General features: G+C 56.2%; 1 protein-coding gene across 1 annotated transcript in view; it reads left to right on the plus strand.

The window, feature by feature from the left end:
* LMTK3 (lemur tyrosine kinase 3) overlaps nt 1-18530 on the plus strand; it is a 21372-nt gene extending 2842 nt beyond the window's left edge. Inside the window, exons 3-16 of the mRNA XM_023507900.1 lie at nt 78-211; nt 488-638; nt 1422-1498; nt 1970-2088; nt 5243-5330; nt 5635-5783; nt 6647-6731; nt 6822-6943; nt 7130-7279; nt 7782-10336; nt 12940-13355; nt 14755-14890; nt 15021-15158; nt 18334-18530. Coding sequence (XP_023363668.1) covers nt 78-211; nt 488-638; nt 1422-1498; nt 1970-2088; nt 5243-5330; nt 5635-5783; nt 6647-6731; nt 6822-6943; nt 7130-7279; nt 7782-10336; nt 12940-13355; nt 14755-14890; nt 15021-15158; nt 18334-18530 — 4517 coding nt within the window. The remainder of the gene's footprint in view (nt 1-77; nt 212-487; nt 639-1421; nt 1499-1969; nt 2089-5242; nt 5331-5634; nt 5784-6646; nt 6732-6821; nt 6944-7129; nt 7280-7781; nt 10337-12939; nt 13356-14754; nt 14891-15020; nt 15159-18333) is intronic.
* The last annotated feature ends 818 nt before the right edge of the window (nt 18531-19348 follow it).

Raw genomic sequence — 19348 nt, forward strand, 5'->3', positions numbered from 1 at the left:
GCCAGAACGGGAGGGGCATAGAGTCCAGGAAACAGGGACTTGAAGCTGAGACCCCCAACCCAGCCCTATTCCCACAGATGGATTCGCCCTGGGCCGGGCTCCTCTGGCTCCTCCCTACGCCGTGGTTCTCATTTCCTGCTCCGGCCTCCTGGCCTTCGTCTTCCTCCTTCTCACCTGTCTGTGCTGCAAACGAGGTGATGTCGGCTTCAAGGTGAGGTGCATGAGGAAATTCAGCCTGGGGAGAGGATTCCAGCAAGGCCTTTCCCCCAACCCAGGTGGTTAGTAGGGGAGGGGGCAGTAAGTCCACTCTAGCCTGGAGTTACAGCCAGAACTGGAGTTGAGTTGTGGGATGTAGAGATTGGGGGTGGACATTAGGTTGGGATTGGGGGATAGTTATAAGAACTGGGGAGACATACTTAAAAGAAGGATGATGGTGTGTTTCTCAGCCCTGTGTTCTCTCACCCCCCCCCAACCCTCCCGGCTCCAGGAGTTTGAGAACCCTGAAGGGGAGGATTGCTCTGGGGAGTACACTCCTCCTGCAGAGGAGACTTCTTCCTCCCAGTCGCTGCCTGATGTCTACATTCTCCCGCTGGCTGAGGTCTCCCTGCCAATGCCTGCCCCACAGCCTTCACACTCAGGTACTGCACCACACCCTGACCTGGATCCCATGGTTCACAGGGCAGGGCAAGAAGGTCCTGAGTGTCTTCCTTCAGGGGCCAGACAGCTGAGACCAGGGGCAAGTTGATGGGAAAGGCACAGGTGGGAACCCCAGAATCTTGGATGTAGCCTACAGGGAGGCAGTCAGAGATGACCTTGGTAGAAGCCATTTCTTTTTTTTTTTTTGACGGAGCCTCAAGCTATCCCCCTGGGTAGAGTGCCATGGCATCGCGCTCACACCAACCTCCAACTCCTGGGCTCAAGCGAGTCTCCTGCCTCTGCCTCCCAAGTAGCTGGGACCACAGGCGCCCACCACAACGCCTGGCAATCTTTTGGTTGCAACCATCATTGTTGTTTGGCGGGTCCAGGCTGGGGATTCGAACCCGCCACCTCAGGTGTACGTGGCTGGCGCCTTAGCCGGTTGAGCCACAGGCGCCGAGCCTAGAAGCCATTTCTTAATCCAAAACCAGATTTGGGGATTCTTGTGGGGCAATAAATAGTGAGATCAGTGTAGATCTGTCTCAGAGGCAGCCAATGGGAGGCTGAAATAACATCCTAATAGGGGATGCCAATGGGAAAGACTAATTGGTTCCAGAAGTCTGTGTGCATCCAATGAGGAGGCTGAAATTCTGACATGGATTGTTGGAGGCAGCCAATGAAGAGATTGGTGTCTGCTTTGATCCCAGTCCTCACTGAGCTGGGGTGTGTTGGTGGCACTTGGGAAAGGACAGAAGAATATGGCTTCTCTCTCTTGCCCTCCCTAGACATGACCACCCCACTGGGCCTTAGTCGCCAGCATCTCAGCTACCTACAAGAGATTGGGAGTGGCTGGTTTGGGAAGGTGAGTGGGGCAGGGGTGGGAAGTGAGGCTTATACAATCCTGGGCTGTCCTGTTCTGTGTCCACCCCCTGCTATCACCACTTCTCGTCTGTCTCTGGCCTTCTACCCGTCCCCCCTCAGTTCACCTATCTCCCCTCTGTCCACCTCTCGCCCCTTCCTACCCACCCTATGTCCCCCCATCTGTCAGTCAGCACCTCCCTCCTCACTCCATTGACCACTCTGCCACGCCATCTGACTCTCCACGCGTCCACTCGTCTGTCCATCCTTCCATCCGTCCCTGCATCCATCGGACTCTGGGCCTGTGAGTCTCTCACCCTACACCTGGGGGCAGGGAGGAGGGTGGGTGGGATGTGAAGGGGGAGGCTCAGAAAAGAGGGGGCAGTTAGGAGCTGTGAGGTGGGATGGAGCTGGTCCCGGGGGGCTTGGGTCTGGGGAAATGATGCTGTCTGACCCCTGGGTGCCCCCTGACCAGGTGATCCTGGGAGAGATTTTCTCCGACTACACCCCTGCCCAGGTGGTGGTGAAGGAGCTCCGAGCCAGTGCAGGGCCCCTGGAGCAGCGCAAGTTCATCTCGGAAGCACAGCCATACAGGTACTGGAGCCCAAATCCCAGGTTTGCACCTCACAGAAGTCACATTTGGGAGTGGAAGGAGCACAGTGTGGAGTCAAACCTGGAACCCACCTCTTCCTGGCTGTGCAACTCTGGCATGAGGGTTTCCCTCCTGTAGCCTCATGTTCTTTCTGGGGACAGAACTAGGGATGGGAAGTAACAGGCAGCATGATGGAGGGGGGAGAGCACAGAAGCTGACCTAGTGGCCTGTCCCTTCCACTTTGAACCTCAGGATCTTCAACTGAAAGGGCGTCCAGGAAGCCCGAGTATCCTCATGAAGAGGGCAGCTGAGAGGATGCAAGATTCCCCTGTGTTAAGTGCTGGCCACCTGCTGGTGGTCCCTTCCTCAGGCCTCTGCATGTGGGTGAGGAAGGGTGGAAGCAGAACAGGGCCGTCTGAGCAGGTGCTCAAGTAGCCCAGGGAGAAACTGTGCCCTGCTTCCCTGCCCCCTGCTAGATTGTGGGGTCTGCCCCTTTACCATGTTTGGTCTCCTTTCAATTCTAAGGGATCCTAGAATGAGGTCTAGATAAACATTTGCCAGATAAATGCTTTGTGAGGTAGTGAATTCCTTGTCCCATAAAGGGTGTGAACCTGGAGATCTTTTATCAGAATGGTTGTAAAAGTGGGGCTTACCCTGACAAACACAGACATTGGATTTTGGTTCTCTTTATCCCAAAACCTTCCATGGCTCCCTATTGCCCACAGGACAAGTCCCACTCTTTCCCCACAGTACTGCATATTCTGACCCAGTTCTTTTCCTGCCACTATCCCCTTCACTGACTCTTCCACATATAAGCCTCTCCCCTCTTGTGGGGCCTTTGTCCTTCCTGTTGTCTCTCTCTAGAATATCATTCCTCACTCAGCTCTAGCTTTGAACTGGGGGCTGTCTTCTCCTTAGGTCTTAGCTCAGTGGAGCCTTCCTTTACTCCCAGCTTCTATCTAAGGAGGGCGCAGGGATGTTCCATAATATCCTCTCATGAGTGTTCTTTATAACACGAATCCCAGATTGTCATTATTTCATCTATTTAGTTGTTTATTGTCTGTCTCTCCCTAGAATCATGCTGGCAACCACTAGCCACATGTGGCTATCTAAACTTAAGCTAAATAACATGAAATCAAATTAAGAGCTCACCTCAGTTATACTCATCATATTTCAAGTGCTTGATAGCCACATGTGGCCAGTGGCTCCTCTGGTAAACAGTGCAGGTCTAGAACATTTCTGCCTTCACACAGTTCTCTTGGATAGCACAGGTCCATACTGGCAGCTCGAGGTCCATCTTGTCCCCCAAGTACAAATGCACATTGGCCCAGGTGCTGAATGAGCCACAGACCTGAGATCAAATCCCAGCTTTGCCACTGTTATCATCCATGTGACCCTAGGCAAGTCACTTCACTTCTCTGAACTTCTGTTCCCTTCCGGATCAAACAAGGATTATCATCTTGCCTAGTAGGGTTGTAGAGAGGATTTGATGAGAGTGTGGCTGGCCGTGGCTCAGATTTGAAGGTGTGCAGCCAATCCAAGTTTATTTCTACATCTGCCATCCTAAATCTCCCACGTTGGGATCTCTAGCCATCATTCAAGCCCCAGCACACGGCAAGCACTTTATAAACACTTTGCCGCATGATTGTAATACAAAGCAGAGATGAGAGGCACTGTTCTCCCACGTGGAGATCACACCAGGTACATGTAAAGCTATGTTAAGATGCAGATGATGGACAGCTGGAGCCTGGGTACTGCTCTCCACAGCGCACACATGGCCCCTGCCTCCTGCCAGGCCCCAGCAGGAAAATAACTTGCTGTGCATCTATGCCTGGCTGAACTCTGGGCCACAAGCCTGAAATTTTAGAATCCTCCCACAGACCCACAGGCCAAGTAGTAGAGTAAAAGTCCTTCATTCTACATGTTTTATTGAGCATCTACTAGCGTAGGCACTGGGGACACACCTGGAAGAGGAACATCCCAAATCTTCATCCCTGTAGAGCTCACCACCTAGTGGAGGAGACATACAATACGTAAATGAAGACATACATTTTAAGAAAAGAAAATACCAGAGAATGCTAAGGATCTTGAGGTGGTATGTGATAGAGGGGGGTCAGGGGAACAGGATCATTGGACAGGTCAGGTTGATTAGGAGGAACCAGCCACACAAAGCATTATAGGAAGTGTGTTCCAGGCAAAGAATAACAGCAGGTGCAAAGGTTGTGAGACAAGAATAAGCTTGCTGAGAGTGAGCAGCCCTATAGGTACAGTTAGAACTCAGAGCAGAAGTAAAATCAAACATGATGTTACAATGTCAAAATAAAAAAAGAGTAATAGTTAGGCTCTCTTATTGCATGCCAGCTTCTTGCAGATCTCACTGAATACTTCTCCAGTCTGAGGGAGTTACTGTCACCATTTTACAGATGAGGAAAATGAGACAGGGACAGATGAAATGACCTACCTGAGATTACACACCTTGGAAAGTGGGCATCAGGAGACTCTTACCCATAGTGGGAGGGCAGAAGAGCAGCATCCAGCCCAGTACTGGGGGTCAGGGAAGCCCTCTGGGTAGATGATGTTGAGACTGAGGCCTGAGGGGCAAGGAGACTTGGATGAGGGAAAGGTGTCTTCCAGACAGAGCACTGTAAGTTCAAGGCCTGGAGTCAAAGCTGGGACCTGTGTGTTTGGGAAAATGTCCACGGGGTGAAGTGATGCTGGGCCAGGGCAAGGGCAGGAGAGGCCAAAGAGCCAGTGCTCTCTCCTGGGGTGCTAGGGAGCTACGGCTGCAAGCAGGTGAATGGCAGGTTAGGGACAAACAGAAGGTGAAAGACTGGAGGCAGGGAGGCTGGGAGGAGGCTGGAGCTGTGACTGTGGGGATAGGAAGGAACATAGAAAATACAGGGGCAGGAATGAAGGGTGGGAGGGTTGAGGAGGAAGTAGAGGCAAGGCGGTGCCTGGGGGTCTGGCCCCAGGAACAGGTGGCAAGAGCGGTTCTGAAGTGGGGGCCTGGGGAAGGAGGGGGATGGCGGAGAAAGACTGAGTGAGGAAACTGAGACCAAAGAGGCTGAGGATGCAGTCTGGTTCTCGGGGGGTGGGGGTGGTGATTATGGGATGCTAGGGGCTGCTTCCTTCACCCAGCTACTTCCAACCCCCCAGGAGCCTGCAGCACCCCAATGTCCTCCAGTGCCTGGGCCTCTGCGTGGAGACACTGCCCTTTCTGCTGATTATGGAGTTCTGTCAACTGGTGAGGGTCTGGGGTGTTGAGGGAGGGCAGAGTGGGATATGGACAGAGTGGGGGGGGAGGGCAAGCCCAGGGTTCCAGGACTGTGGCATCAACACAGAGATACCTGTGTGGCCTGTACTAACATTTCTGGAGTGCTCTGAACTAGTGAGTGAGGTGAGTTCTGTTATTGCTCCCTTCAAGCAACAGGGGAAACTGAGGTTCAAATGGGCTGACCACACAGAGCAGAATCTGCTCCCATCTTCACTGCAGACTGGCTGGATGTGTGAGGGGCTGGTGGTGCTGACTCTTCATGTCTTCCTTCCAGGGGGACCTGAAGCGTTACCTTCGTGCCCAGCGGCCCCCTGAGGGCCTGTCCCCTGAGCTACCCCCTCGAGACCTGCGGACACTGCAGAGGATGGGCCTGGAGATCGCCCGCGGGCTGGCGCACCTGCACGCCCACAACTATGTGCACAGGTAGGCAGCCCAATGAGCCACGGAGAGGTGCTACTTAGGAGAAAGGGGAGGGAGATGAGGCTAGGAAGGAGGAGGAACTAGGGAAGGGGAGGAGTGATGATTGGCTAACACAAAAGAGGGGCAAACCTAGGAGTTAGGAGGAGTCAGGAGATGAGGGGATTGCTTGAGCTCAGGAGTTCCAGATCAGCCTGAGCAAGAGTGAGACATCATCTCTAAAAAATAGCTGGGTGTTGTGGCGGGCGCTTGTAGTCCCAGCTACTTGGGAGGCTGAGACCAGAGAATCACTTGAGCCCAGGAGTTTGAGGTTGCTGGGAGCTATGACACAGGGCACCCTACCGAGGGCAACATGAGACTCTGTCTCAAAAAAAAAAAAAAAAAAAAAAAAAAGGAGGAATCAGAAAAAAAGGTGGAGTCAGGAGAGAGAATTGCTAGAAGGGGTGGGAGATGGAGTAGAACTCCTGAGAGGATGAGGGGGAAGGGGAGGAATCAGAAGATGAGAGGGAAGAGTCAGCAAAGGAAGAGAGGGGCCAGGAGAAGGGTGAGGAGCAGAGATGGAGTAGTCAGGGGAGAAGGAGGAGAAAGGGAAGGAATCAGGGGTGAATGGATCAGAGGAAGGAGGAGGTATTAGGAGAGGAAAAGGAGCCAGGCGAGGGAGAGGAGTCAGGATGTGAGAGGAGGGGCCAGGAGAAGGGTCAGACGAGGCAAAGGCAGACTCTGGGAAAAAGGAGGAGTTAGCCTGAGGAGGCCGGGTGACAGGGCGGAGAGGCGGAGACAGAATGAAGAAGAGGAGACAGAGAGGAAGAGGGCGGAGCATGGTAGGGGTAGGGCTACCCCTGTACTCACCTCAGCCCTCCCCACCCCAGTGACCTGGCTCTGCGTAACTGCCTGCTGACCTCGGACCTCACCGTGCGCATTGGAGATTATGGGCTCGCCCATAGCAACTACAAGGTGGGGGATGCCTTCTCTCGGGGCAGGGGCCTGAGGGGGTACCTGAGGGGGTGCCTGAGCCTCCTGACCTCGCCCTGGCCCACCCCCCAGGAGGACTACTACCTGACTCCAGAGCGGCTGTGGATCCCGCTGCGCTGGGCCGCGCCCGAGCTCCTTGGGGAGCTGCACGGGACCTTCATGGTGGTGGACCAGAGCCGTGAGAGCAACATCTGGTGAGGACCTTGGGCCGCGGGCGGGGGTGGGGGTGGGGGTGGGGGTGGTGGGGGAGGAGGGCTAAGAAGAAGGGTCACTAGATGCCACTGGTTCTGCAGATAAGGAAACTGAGGCCCAGAGGGAGAGGCCCCATTGTGGGTAAAGGCTAGGCTCTGACTTATCTCTGCCCCTCTTCCGACCCACAGGTCCTTGGGGGTAACCCTGTGGGAGCTGTTTGAGTTTGGGGCACAGCCGTACCGCCACCTGTCAGATGAAGAGGTCCTCGCCTTTGTCGTCCGCCAGCAGCACGTGAAGCTGGCCCGGCCCAGGCTCAAGCTGCCCTATGCAGACTATTGGTGAGGCCACCCTGCCCCAGGACCCCAACCCTCCACATCCTACCAGCATAATGCCATCACCCCTGCCTTGTTTCCTGCCCCACCTACAATGTCATTGGCTCAAATCCCGTATCTCTCAAGAGTGAAGAGGATACGTCCCCAGCCCCTCTGCCAGCACCTGCTACCTGGAGGATGGAAACTGAGGCAGGGAGTGGCTGGGCTGCCATTTAATCAGAGTTTAACTAACTCTAAAAAATTCCTGTTGCTTACTTGTCTCTGATTCCAAAACTCACAGCCCAAACAGGGACCCTGCCCTAGCCATCATTTCCTCACATCTGCATTGTTGTCCCCTCTTCCTTCAGGTCCCTTGTCACCCTCCCTCTATCTGCCCCGTACCTCATTAACCCTCTCTGAATCTTTGCTCCCCTCTGTTACCCTCTCTTTGGGTCTCTGTTCCCATCCCTGGATCTCTGTCCCCTTCCTGGGTCTCCTCCTGGTTCATTCCTGTTCCCCCTCACCCCAGGTATGACATCCTGCAGTCCTGCTGGCGGCCACCTGCCCAGCGCCCCTCAGCCTCTGATCTCCAGCTGCAGCTCACCTACTTGCTGTCTGAGCGGCCACCCCGGCCCCCACCACCACCACCCCCGCCCCGAGATGGTCCCTTCCCCTGGCCCTGGCCCCCAGCACACAGTGCACCCCGCCCGGGGACCCTCTCCTCACCATTCCCCCTTCTAGATGGCTTCCCTGGGGCTGACCCTGATGATGTGCTCACAGTGACTGAGAGCAGCCGTGGCCTCAACCTCGAGTGCCTGTGGGAGAAGGCCCGGCGAGGGGCTGGCCGTGGTGGTGGGGCACAGCCCTGGCAGCCAGCATCTGCGCCCCCAGCCCCCCATGCCAACCCCTCCAACCCTTTCTATGAGGCTCTGTCTACACCCAGTGTGCTGCCAGTCATCAGCGCTCGCAGCCCCTCAGTCAGCAGCGAGTACTATATCCGCCTGGAAGAGCATGGCTCTCCACCTGAGCCCCTCTTTCCCAATGACTGGGACCCCCTGGACCCAGGGGTACCTGCCCCTCAGGCCCCCCAGGCCCCCTCCGAGGTCCCACAACTGGTGTCCGAGACCTGGGCCTCCCCCCTCTTCCCTGCGCCCCGGCCATTCCCTGCTCAGTCCTCAGGATCAGGCAGCTTCCTGCTGAGTGGCTGGGATCCCGAGGGCCGGGGCGCTGGGGAGACCCTGGCAGGAGACCCTGCCGAGGTACTGGGGGAGCGAGGCACTGCTCCGTGGGCAGAGGAAGAAGAGGAGGAGGAGGAAGGCAGCTCCCCAGGGGAGGACAGCAGCAGCATTGGGGGTGGCCCCAGCCGCCGGGGCCCCCTACCCTGCCCCCTGTGCAGCCGCGAGGGGGCCTGCTCCTGTCTGCCACTGGAGCGGGGGGACGCTGTGGCTGGCTGGGGAGGCCACCCTGCCCTTGGCTGTCCCCACCCCCCAGAGGACGACTCATCTTTGCGGGCAGAACGGGGGTCTCTAGCCGACTTGCCCCTGGCCCCCCCTACCTCGGCCCCCCCCGAGTTTCTGGACCCCCTTATGGGGGCGGCGGCGCCCCAGTACCCCGGGCGGGGGCCACCTCCCGCTCCCCCCCCCCCGCCGCCACCTCCTCGGGTCCCCGCGGACCCGGCTGTGTCCCCAGACCCCCCATCGGCCGTGGCCAGTCCCGGCTCAGGCCTGTCGTCTCCGGGCCCCAAGCCGGGGGACAGCGGCTACGAGACAGAGACCCCTTTTTCCCCCGAGGGACCCTTCCCAGGTGGGGGGGCAGCCGAGGAGGAAGGGGTCCCTCGGCCGCGGGCTCCCCCCGAGCCACCCGACCCAGGAGTGCCCCGGCCACCTCCAGACCCGGGTCCGCTCCTACTCCCAGGGAACCGGGAGAAGCCAACCTTCGTGGTTCAAGTGAGCACCGAGCAGCTGCTGATGTCCCTGAGGGAGGACGTGACAAGGAACCTCCTGGGGGAGAAGGGGGCGACCGCCCGGGAGACAGGACCCAGGAAGGTGGGGAGAGGCCCCGGGAACAGAGAGAAAGTCCCAGGCCTGAACAAGGACCTGACAGCCCTGGGCGACGGGAACCAAGCCCCAAGCCTGAGCCTCCCCGTGAACGGGACGATAGTGTTGGAGAACGGGGGACAGAGAGCCCCAGACATCGAGGGGAAGGCGGCCATCAAGGAGAAGGAGGCCATCGAGGAGAAAGCAGTGGAGAACGGGGGCCTGGGGTCCCCAGAGAGAGAAGAGAAAGCGCTGGAGAATGGGGAGCTGACACCCCCAAGGAGAGAGGAGAAAGTGCTGGAGAATGGGGACCTGAGGTCACCAGAGGTAGGGGAGAAGGTGGTGGTGAATGGGGGACTGACACCCCCAAAGAGCGGGGAGAATGTGTCAGAGAATGGGGGCCTGAGATTCCCCACGAACATGGAGAGGCTGCCAGAGACTGGGCCTTGGAGAGTCCCAGGGCCCTGGGAGAAGATGCCCGAGAGTGGGGGTCCAGCCCCCATGATCGAGGAGCCAGCTCCAGAGATCTCGCTGGAGAAAGCCCCTGCACCCGGCACAGTGGCCTCATCCTGGAACGGCGGGGAGACAGCCCCTGGCCCCCTTGGCCCAGCCCCCAAGAGCGGGACACTGGAACCCGGGACCGAGAGGAAAGCCCACGAGACTGGGGGGGTGCTGAAAGCCCCCGGGGCTGGGAGGCTGGACCTCGGGAGTGGGGGCCGAGCCCCAGTGGGCACGGGGATGGCCCCCGCCGGCGGCCCCGGAAGCGTCGTGGACGTAAAGGCAGGATGGGTAGACAACATGAGGCAACAGCCACCGCTGCTGCCACCACCACCGGAAGCACAGCTGAGGAGGCCGGAGCCAGTGCCCCAGAAAGCCAAGCCGGAGGTGGCTCCCGAGGGAGAGCCCGGGGTCCCAGACAGCAAGGCCGGAGGAGACATGGCACCCAGCGGAGACGGGGACCCCCCCAAGCCCGAGAGGAAGGGCCCCGAGATGCCACGACTATTCCTGGACTTGGGACCTCCTCAGGGGAACAGCGAGCAGATCAAAGGTGAGGCTGGGGGAGCACAGTCAGAGGCTAAGGTCTGGCTCCTTCCAAGGCATGTGTTTCAGCTAAGGGTGTGGGGTCAGGGTGGTGTGATAAATGTAGAATCTGGAGCCACACTTCCTAGGCTTGAATCCTGGCTCTGGCCTTGGGTAAATGTACTTATTGCTCTGTGCCTCAGTTTCCCCATCTGCTAAAAACAGATGACAATAGCATCTACCTCCAGGGTTGTTGTGAAGGTTAAATGAGTTACTTAACTCAGTGCCTGGGGTTCAGTAAGTACTTGCTTTTATTAATTACTGCCATTCATTTAGACCAGGAATCTCAAACTCAGATGCCCACTTAGGGCAATGGATGAAGTGGGTTGGGGGAGGTGGGGCCAAAATGCCTTGTCCAGAGGGGCACAACCGCTTCTCAGGAATACCTACCTGGTGTTGCCAAACTTGCTACTTTTCCTTTTTAAACCAGATGTCTGGATTTATATTAATGGTTGCAACCAATTCAGAGAAAGTCTAGATGGGTCAGAGTTCCTGGGCTGCCAGGATGTGATCTCTATTTTAAACCTTCCAAGCCATCTATCCAGTGTGCCAGGACTCCCGCATGCCAGGCCTTGGGCTGCCCAAGGTTAGGGCCCAAGGATCCTCAGACCCTGCCCTGACCCAACCCATTTGCCATGGAATTGGTGAGCCAGAAGGTATAGGGATGCTTTTTCTGAAAACTGAGTTTTGGTAAGAACACAGGAAATGTTTTGCCACAGAGGACACTATTTAAGAGAATATAAATGGAGGGTAAAGGTAAACAGCCTCTGTGCAGATATGGACACAGGTTTATGGTCCCACCAGAACCTCTGAGAGGCCAAATTTCCTTAAATACTGGTATGAAAGTTAAAAATGGCTGTGTCCTGTTTTATATTGGCAGCCTTCTAGCCATACTTGAGGGGAGGGTTATCATCCCTGCTTACCACAGGAGCCTGTGGCTGGTGGGTAAGGATCAGGAAGGAGACTAAACACAAGACTCTTCTTCCTCAAAGCCTATGTTGTTAGAATACTACAACTTTTAGAGATTGTTATGGGAAGTTTGCGACCAACTGTGACAGGAACAACACCAGGCAGCATGAAAATGTTGGGGGATGAGCAGCGAGGATGCCTCAGAGGAGATAGGTTGGATTAGGGTTGATGGGTGAAAAAAAGGAAGGAATGGCCTGGCCTGCTCTTTTTCACTCAATGAACTACTGCATCCTTCCAGACTCCACCCAAATTTCACCTTCCCTGGAAAGGCTTCCTGATTTCTAAAGATTGTCAACCTGTCTTTTATTTGGGTACCTACAACCCCTGAGAGCTCCCTCTATTCAGCATCCCCCCCAATCTCATCACCCTGAGATGGTTGGTCAACCAAGGCCTCAACAAGGTGATGGAAGATAAGGAGGAAGTGAAACAAGTAGACATCTGGGGGATGGGTGTCCCAGGTAGAGGGCACCAAAATGGGCACTAGCTTGGCATGTTTAGAGAATAGCAAAAGGTCAGTGAAACTGGAGTAGAAAGAATGAGAAGAGTGGCCCAATCCATTTCCATCTTTTTCCCTGCCCTGACCATGGCCCTCCTTTCATCCCACCATTGCCCCCTATAGGGCCTGACAGAAAGTTCACATGTAGATTAAGGGGGAATGAGTAGCCCCTGTTCATTTGCCAGTGAGGAAGGAAACAGAGGCACAGAGGGGTGGATCTGTTTACCCAGGGACACACAGCAAGGGATTAGTATAGGCTTGGGATTCCAAGCCACATTTCCTTCTCCAGGAACCTAAGGGCCTTCCCTTTCTGGGCCGGGTGAGATCGAGGGAGTCTTGGGGCAGAGAAAGGGCCTGCAGATGATTAGACACCTCAGTTTCCGCAGTGGAAGGCTAGAGAGGGGAAAGACCTAGGTCAGTGTCACACAGCATTTTGTGTAATAGGCATTCATTCATTAATTCATTTATTCCACAAGTACTGACTGAGTACTTCTATGTGCTTGGGGCCTAGAAATGCTAATGATCCAGACTCAGTCTCTGTTCCACATTGAGGCAAACCCTAATCCAAACGCCAAAGAAATATATAGTTACATACGGAGATAATCTGCTTGGGAGAAGTGTTCAGTCATATGGGGTGCACAGTGGGTGCTCCTGGTGTCCTGAGAGATCTCTGAAGGGTCTGAAAGGCCAGAGCCCGAAGATGAGCAGGACATGCCTTGGAAAAGGGAGTCCAGGCAGATGCAACAGCATGCAAAGACTTGGAGGTGGGAGGAATGGGGAAATGGCCCATGTGGCTGGATGGAGGTTGTGCCACAATGAGGAGAAGAGAGACTGGAGAGGCCAGCTAGACCCAAGGCACTGGGTCTCTTGTGCTGTGGAATAGTTGGAACTTTGGGCTATGAGCACTGGGGAGCTCAGAGGTTAAGCACTGAATGGATCTTTCCCACCCTGCGTGGAGAAAGGCTCCAGTTCAACCTTCAGCTCACAGAGGGGCTGGGGGCTGAGGCCCAGATTGTATTGGGGGCTTACCTAAGGACACAGCTAGGTGGAAAGGCCTGTCTCAGTTTCCCCTAGGACAGGGGCTCACCGGGTCTCTCCCCTCACAGCCAAGCTCTCACGGCTCTCGCTGGCGTTGCCACCGCTCACGCTCACGCCATTCCCGGGGCCGAGCCCGCGCCGGCCACCGTGGGAGGGCGCGGACGCCGGGGCGGCTGGCGGGGAGGCCGGCGGGGCGGGGGCGCCGGGGTCGGCGGAGGAGGACGGGGAGGACGAGGACGAGGACGAGGAGGAGGACGAGGAGGCAGCGGCACCGGACGCGGCGGCGGGGCCCCGGGGCTCCGGGAGGTCACGGGCAGCCCCGGTGCCCGTCGTGGTGAGCAGCGCCGACGCGGACGCGGCCCGCCCCCTGCGGGGGCTGCTCAAGTCTCCACGCGGGGCCGAAGAGCCAGAGGACAGCGAGCTGGAGAGGAAGCGCAAGATGGTCTCCTTCCACGGGGACGTGACCGTCTACCTCTTCGACCAGGTGTGCATCGTGGAAGGGCGCGGCCTGGGTGGGAGGGACATGAAAGAAGGCGGAGCCCAGGGCGGGGCGGTGGTGGAGGGCGGAGCCTGAACGGAGATGGTGCCCAGAGTAGGCGGGGTAGAGGGTTGGGCCTGGAGCAGAGCGTGGAGGGATGCCAAACCTAGGACCCGACGGCGCGAGGTCTGGAGAGAAGCCAGGGCTAGAGTTGGAAGAGAGGCTGGTATGGGGCTGACAAAGCCAGGCGGCGGTGCGGCCTGTGGAGAGACTGGTCTGGGAAATGGGACAGGACTAGGAAGATGGAAAAAGGCCTTGAATGTGAGGGCGGGGCCGGGAGGCTGGGCGGATCCTAGAGCCAGGATGGGAGCTGTGATGGTGTAGGGGTCTGGAGGGGGCGGGAGTTAGGAAAGGCCTGGAGAGTGAGAGCACAACTGTAAGGAAAGTAGTAGTCAAGTAGCGGAGCCTGGAGAGGCCAGGAAGAAAGAGTTGAGAAGAGGACTGGCACGTGGCCTGGGTGGATGCCGTGGGCGGGGCCTAGTGAGATTTGGGACAGAGTTGGGTGACCAGCTTACTCGTGGCCATAGACGCTGTGGGGCTAGCTTAGGTTGGGGCCCATCTTACCTACTAGGGAAGGGGCATGGCGAGGCTGCAGATGGGATTTAAGAGATGCAGAAGGTAATGTTAAGATATTTTGAGGTGAGGTCAGGGATAGGCGGAGGTAATGACTGGGGGCGAGTTGTAGAGCGATAAGTTGAGGGTTGTGTTAGAGTAACAAGGAGATAGTGTTGAAGAGAAAAGGAGTGGCCCAGGTGGTGCTTAAGGACTAGGACATGTCTAGATGAACCTGGGGCGTGCATATCAGGAAAAGATCGTGAGATGAATGAAACAGGGTCAAGACTTGCGGCCTGAGCCCCTGAGACAAAGGGATGGGACTTGGAGGGCTGGAGCGGGTCCATTCTGCGGCGGTGTGGTCGCACCCCAGAGCAGGATGTGCGCCGGATAGGGCAGGGCTTTGGAGGGCCATAGGATCAGGTAGTTCTGGGGCCCCACATAAAGCTGCGGCCTAGATCTCAGAGGTGGGTGGGACTGCTGGAGACGACGCGTGGCTTACAGAGATTGTATTGGGTTAAGGGCTCCTGTGGGGGCAGCGCGTTCAGGAGCAAGGAGAGAGAATTCCTGCCGTGGGCTGCATATCTGTGGGCGGGGCTTCGCAGTCAGGTAAGGAGGCCCAAGGCTTCCAAGCCAGATTAGCGGCCCCAGACCCCTCTCCACAGAGTGCGAGTCAGTGAATGTAAATTAGGATGTCTGGAGTTCCAGAAATTTTAGCGGGTTTTGTTTTCTGGGGATGCAGTGGGTGGGATGTAATTGTTCGTCTTCTCTGGCTTCCTCTAATCTTTCGCAGGAGACGCCAACCAACGAGCTGAGCGTCCAGGGCCCCCCCGAGGGGGACACGGACCTATCAACGCCCCCAGCGCCCCCGACGCCTCCCCACCCCGCCACCCCCGGAGATGGGTTTCCCAGCAACGACAGCGGCTTTGGTGAGGGAGGGCGAGTTGGAGCGGGGCCGAGTTGGGGCAGGGCAGGATGGTGGGCGCTACAGTTGGGGGTAGGAACACCGGACGTGTCCTAGAGTCTGACTGCTTTCTCTCCTCCCCTCACCGCCCCTAGGAGGCAGTTTCGAGTGGGCGGAGGATTTCCCCCTCCTCCCCCCACCAGGCCCCCCCCTGTGCTTCTCCCGCTTCTCCGTCTCGCCTGCGCTGGAGACCCCGGGGCCCCCCGCCCGGGCCCCCGACACCCGGCCCGCAGGTATGGTGTTTCAGGCCCTCGGCCCGCCCTGCCCCACCTTTGCCCACTTCTGTCCCCTGCATCTTGTCCCCATCTTTGAATTTCCCTTCCTCCCCCTTATCTCTTCCTTTTTTACTCTTAGTCATCAGTGACATCCCACCTGGCTCTCAGCACTGTACATTGGATGGTCTCTGGCAGTCAGACCCTCACGCTGAGCCTCAGTTTCCTCCTTTGTAAAGATCCCCTTCAACTTTTGCCCATTTTGTCCTATCTCTGGGCTCAGACTCCAGCCTGGTACTTACTGGATCCTGATCCCACCTCCGATTGGGGGGCACTTTGATCAGAGGCAAGATGAGGAGAAAGGAAGCCAGCGTGCTTAAAGCTGGTTAGTAGTGACTAGAGCAGAGAGGACCTGGTCAGGGAGTGCGGTGCCAAGAGCCAGCCCTCACATAGACCATGCAAAGTGTCTGCCACATTGTAACCTGTTTAATCTTCACCCCTATGGGATGAATTTCAGTCTTGTCTAAGGTGACCAGATTTTAACATTGGTAAAGGGGGACACCATTGACAGGGAGCGGGGCCTGACAACAATGCAAACTTTGATAAGCAGTTCTCGATAATCACTTCTCAACAATTATTTGTTATTATTACAGTTTAACATTATAAAATTAACAAAAATAATATAAAACTCATATCCTGACGAAATAGCCACATGGCAGCTGAAAACCCTATATTCCCTTACTGTTCTCCCGCCAGTGTGTGCATTCTTTACAAAAATCGGGACTTTTTTAAAACGCCGCGGGACGCGGGACAAATGGTTAAAAATCGGGACTTTCCCGCCAAAAGCGGGATGTCTGGTCACCCTAGTCTTGTCCCCGTTTACCAAAGAGAAAACTGAGGCACAGAGAGGAGTGGGGAGCCAGGATTCAAACCCTCACCGTCTGCCCTGAGTCCCTGCCCTCTGCAGGAGCCAACATTCGTCAGGTTTCTCTCCTGTGGTGTTTTACATATCATTAGTCCCCATAGCTACCTTGGGAAAGTATCACGTCATTCTTAGTTTCTGATTGTGCTGATGCTGAGGCCTCTGTTAAGAGAAAGGAGGGCACAGGCTAGCCTCACGCGGCTGGACTGGTGCGGGTCTGGGCTCTCTGCTGCCCCCTGCTGCCCAGCCAGAGCACAGCCCCCGGGGGAACAGAGTAAGGTAGAAAGTAACACCTGAGCTTTTCTGTTTCGTTCCTGCTCCCCTAAACCTAGTTTGAGTCCAGACATTGGCCCTGCCATATCTCAGTTGTATGACCTAGAGCAAGTCACTTTCCTTCTCTGTGATTTAGTTCCCTTATTTGTAGAATAGAAATGATAGCAGAATTTGACTCAGAAGATTGTTGAGTGAATTAAATGGCTTGGAGAGGCACAGGGGGGTTCCATGCTGAGCAGGGTGGTGAGCCCTGCTGCCCTCCCACATACCCTGACCACACAGGGCCACCATAAATGAAGAATTGAAATGCAGGGTTCCTGAGAAAGCAGATGACACAAGGAAAGGGCTTTGTTTTCCCAGTAGCAATGTCTTTTAACCAGGACTGGAAGGGTTGGTTGTCAAGAACTAGGTGAAGGTGAAGGGGACAGTGTGCTAGCAGAGGGGACAGCTTGCACAGTGGGCCTGAGGCAGAATAGAGCTTGCCAGTTCAAGGAGCAGAAGGGAGACTGATGTGGCTGGGGGAGGCTTGGAGAATGTGGAGGGTGAGGTGAGAACAGGCATAACAGACCAGGTAAGGCTTGGGGTGGACTGAGGACTCCCTGGGAATGCTAGGGAACCATGGAGGACTGTAAGCAGGCAAGAGGCAGGAGGAGGAAATGTTGGGTTTAGGAAGACCCCTCTGGGGTCAGATGGGGCTGAGGAAGAGAGAGAATGGGAGCTGGGAGGCTGGTTGAGGCCTGAGCCAAGGACCAGGAGGAAGAAGAAAGTGAAACGGCAGCTGGGTGAGGCAGGGCAGAGAGACACAGGGTGGGAGTCCTGGGCTGGGGGCTTACTGGTTCTTCACTTGGCTGCATCCTCAGGCCTTACCCCAAATATCACTTCTTCCCTGAGGTGCCTATTTTGGGGTCCTCATGGGGAGAGAGTGGGGTAGATTTCAGGGCATGAGGACACCAGCCAAGTGGTGAGTCAGGGCTGAGCCTAGTAGGGCCAGCAAGTGGATGACCTCACCTTTAATCACCAGGAGAAGAGATGGAGAGCCAGTCATATGAAACCCCAAATCCCTTTACTCACTCGAGAAATATTCCCACTTCAGTGTGGGCTGGGCAGCCTTCAGTCTTGTCTGTCTCCCAAGACGGGAAGCCCAGGGCAGGGTCCTCCTTTCTGTGCTCAGCTCGTTTCTGCCCACTAAGCATATATGTGGTGGGTGCTAAGTGACACAAAAAATCCCAAAGTCTCCCGCTCCTTTGAAAAGGAGACAAAGATCATGCTTTCCATTAAAGAGGGAAATAGGCTCAGGGGCGGGGGGCGGGGCAGGTCCCCCCCAATAAGAAAAACAAGGTAGAGTGAGCGAGCCTGACGTGTGGCCCTTGGGGAGAACCCAAAACCCTAGACCTTGGTCATCATGGGAAGGTTTGATAGGGGTCTCCTGGGGAAGGGTTTTTCCACTGGGGAAAAGAATGCTTGGCTGCAGGCTGTATACTGTGACAAAGCAGTGACCACAACTCCTAACTTCACCAAGCTTATGTTCTAGAGGAGCAAGCAGATAGGAAGCTCTTCTTCAAGGACTGGTGGGGTCATCCCAGAGAAATGGGAAATGAGATAGAGTAACTGGGAGTCAGGGCTGACTGTGGGACTCTGAATGCCTGGGGAAGGCTCAGAGGAGGGGACATTGAAGCCCTGGTCTGAGTTACATGAGAAGATGGTTTCCGGCAGTGAGAGCACTCAGTGCAAAGGCCCTGGGATGATACTATGCTTAGGGCATTGGAACAGCAAGGAGATCCATGTGCCTGGAACTGAGGGGGGGAAGGGGCAGGTAAGGACAAAGAGGGACAGAGTGGATCACACAAGCTTTGTGAGCCACAGGGAGGGTTTTGCTTTCACACTGAGTTGGAAGCCAAGAACCTGTTTCTCCAGTTTTAATTTCATTTCCCTCTCCACTCTCCATCCTTAGGCCCCGTGGAGAACTGATTCCCCGAAGACCTGGCCCCCTTGCACCCCTAGAAGAGGGGTTGAGAGTAGAATCCTCTGTGGACGATGGAGCCACTGCCACCACCACAGACGCCGCCTCTGGGGAGGCCCCTGAGGCTGGGCCCTCCCCATCCCCCACCATGTGCCAAACAACGGGAGGCCCTGGCCCCCCACCCCCTAGCCCTCCCGATGGCTCCCCTGAGCCTCCTGACCCCCTCGGTGCCAAATGAGGCAGGAAGCCCCTTGTCCCTACCTAGACAGCCACCTTTCTTGGAACTGAACTGAACTCTTTTGGGCCTGGAGCCCCTCGGCACAGCGGAGGTCCCTCCTCACCCACTCCCGGCCCCAGACAGGGGCCATAGGCTTCGGGGACCTGGAGCCCCCCATCTCATGTCTCCCCTACCCTTCCCCTGTCCAGCCCCTGGAGGGGCCTCTGATTCAGACCTTCGCGTGGCATTTTCACATTATTTAAAAAAGACAAAAACAACTTTTTGGAGGAATGCAGGGCCTGTGTGTGTTTTGGGAGGGGGTGGGGGGAGAATTCAGGGAGTGAGTACTACCCAAGAGGAGTCCCCATTGTTACAGCCCAGTGGGGCAGACTGGACATGGAGGCTCAGAGAGGTGAAAACGCCCATGCAGGGAGGCTCCTAGCTTCACTGCTTCTTCTGATCTTGCTCTGGGTCTGGTGTGAGCATCACCTGATTTCTGCAGCCATCCAAGATGGTTCCAGAGGCCATGAGGAGCTACAAGGCTTGGGAAGGTGGTGGCTGTGGTGACAGCCCTTTCTGCATGGCAGCCTGTGGTGGTAGCCAGGAGCAGTCCCAGGATTGGGGCCCCAAATGACTTGCCAACACCCACATACTTCAGATTGGTACTTCCAGTTCCCCAAATGTCAAGGGCTGCCTCATTGTCCATCTGGTTCTGCCTCAGTTTACCTGTTTCTCCATGCGACTGCCCACCTTCCTGTCATTCTTACCTCTTGTCATCACCCTAACCACATCTGTCCCTTCAGCTGCCTGCCTCACCCTGCTCCAGTTTTGGTATCTAC

The sequence above is a fragment of the Otolemur garnettii genome, unplaced genomic scaffold (assembly GCF_000181295.1).
Source record: "Otolemur garnettii isolate 467f Iridium unplaced genomic scaffold, OtoGar3 scaffold00211, whole genome shotgun sequence".
Classification (NCBI taxonomy): domain Eukaryota; kingdom Metazoa; phylum Chordata; class Mammalia; order Primates; family Galagidae; genus Otolemur; species Otolemur garnettii.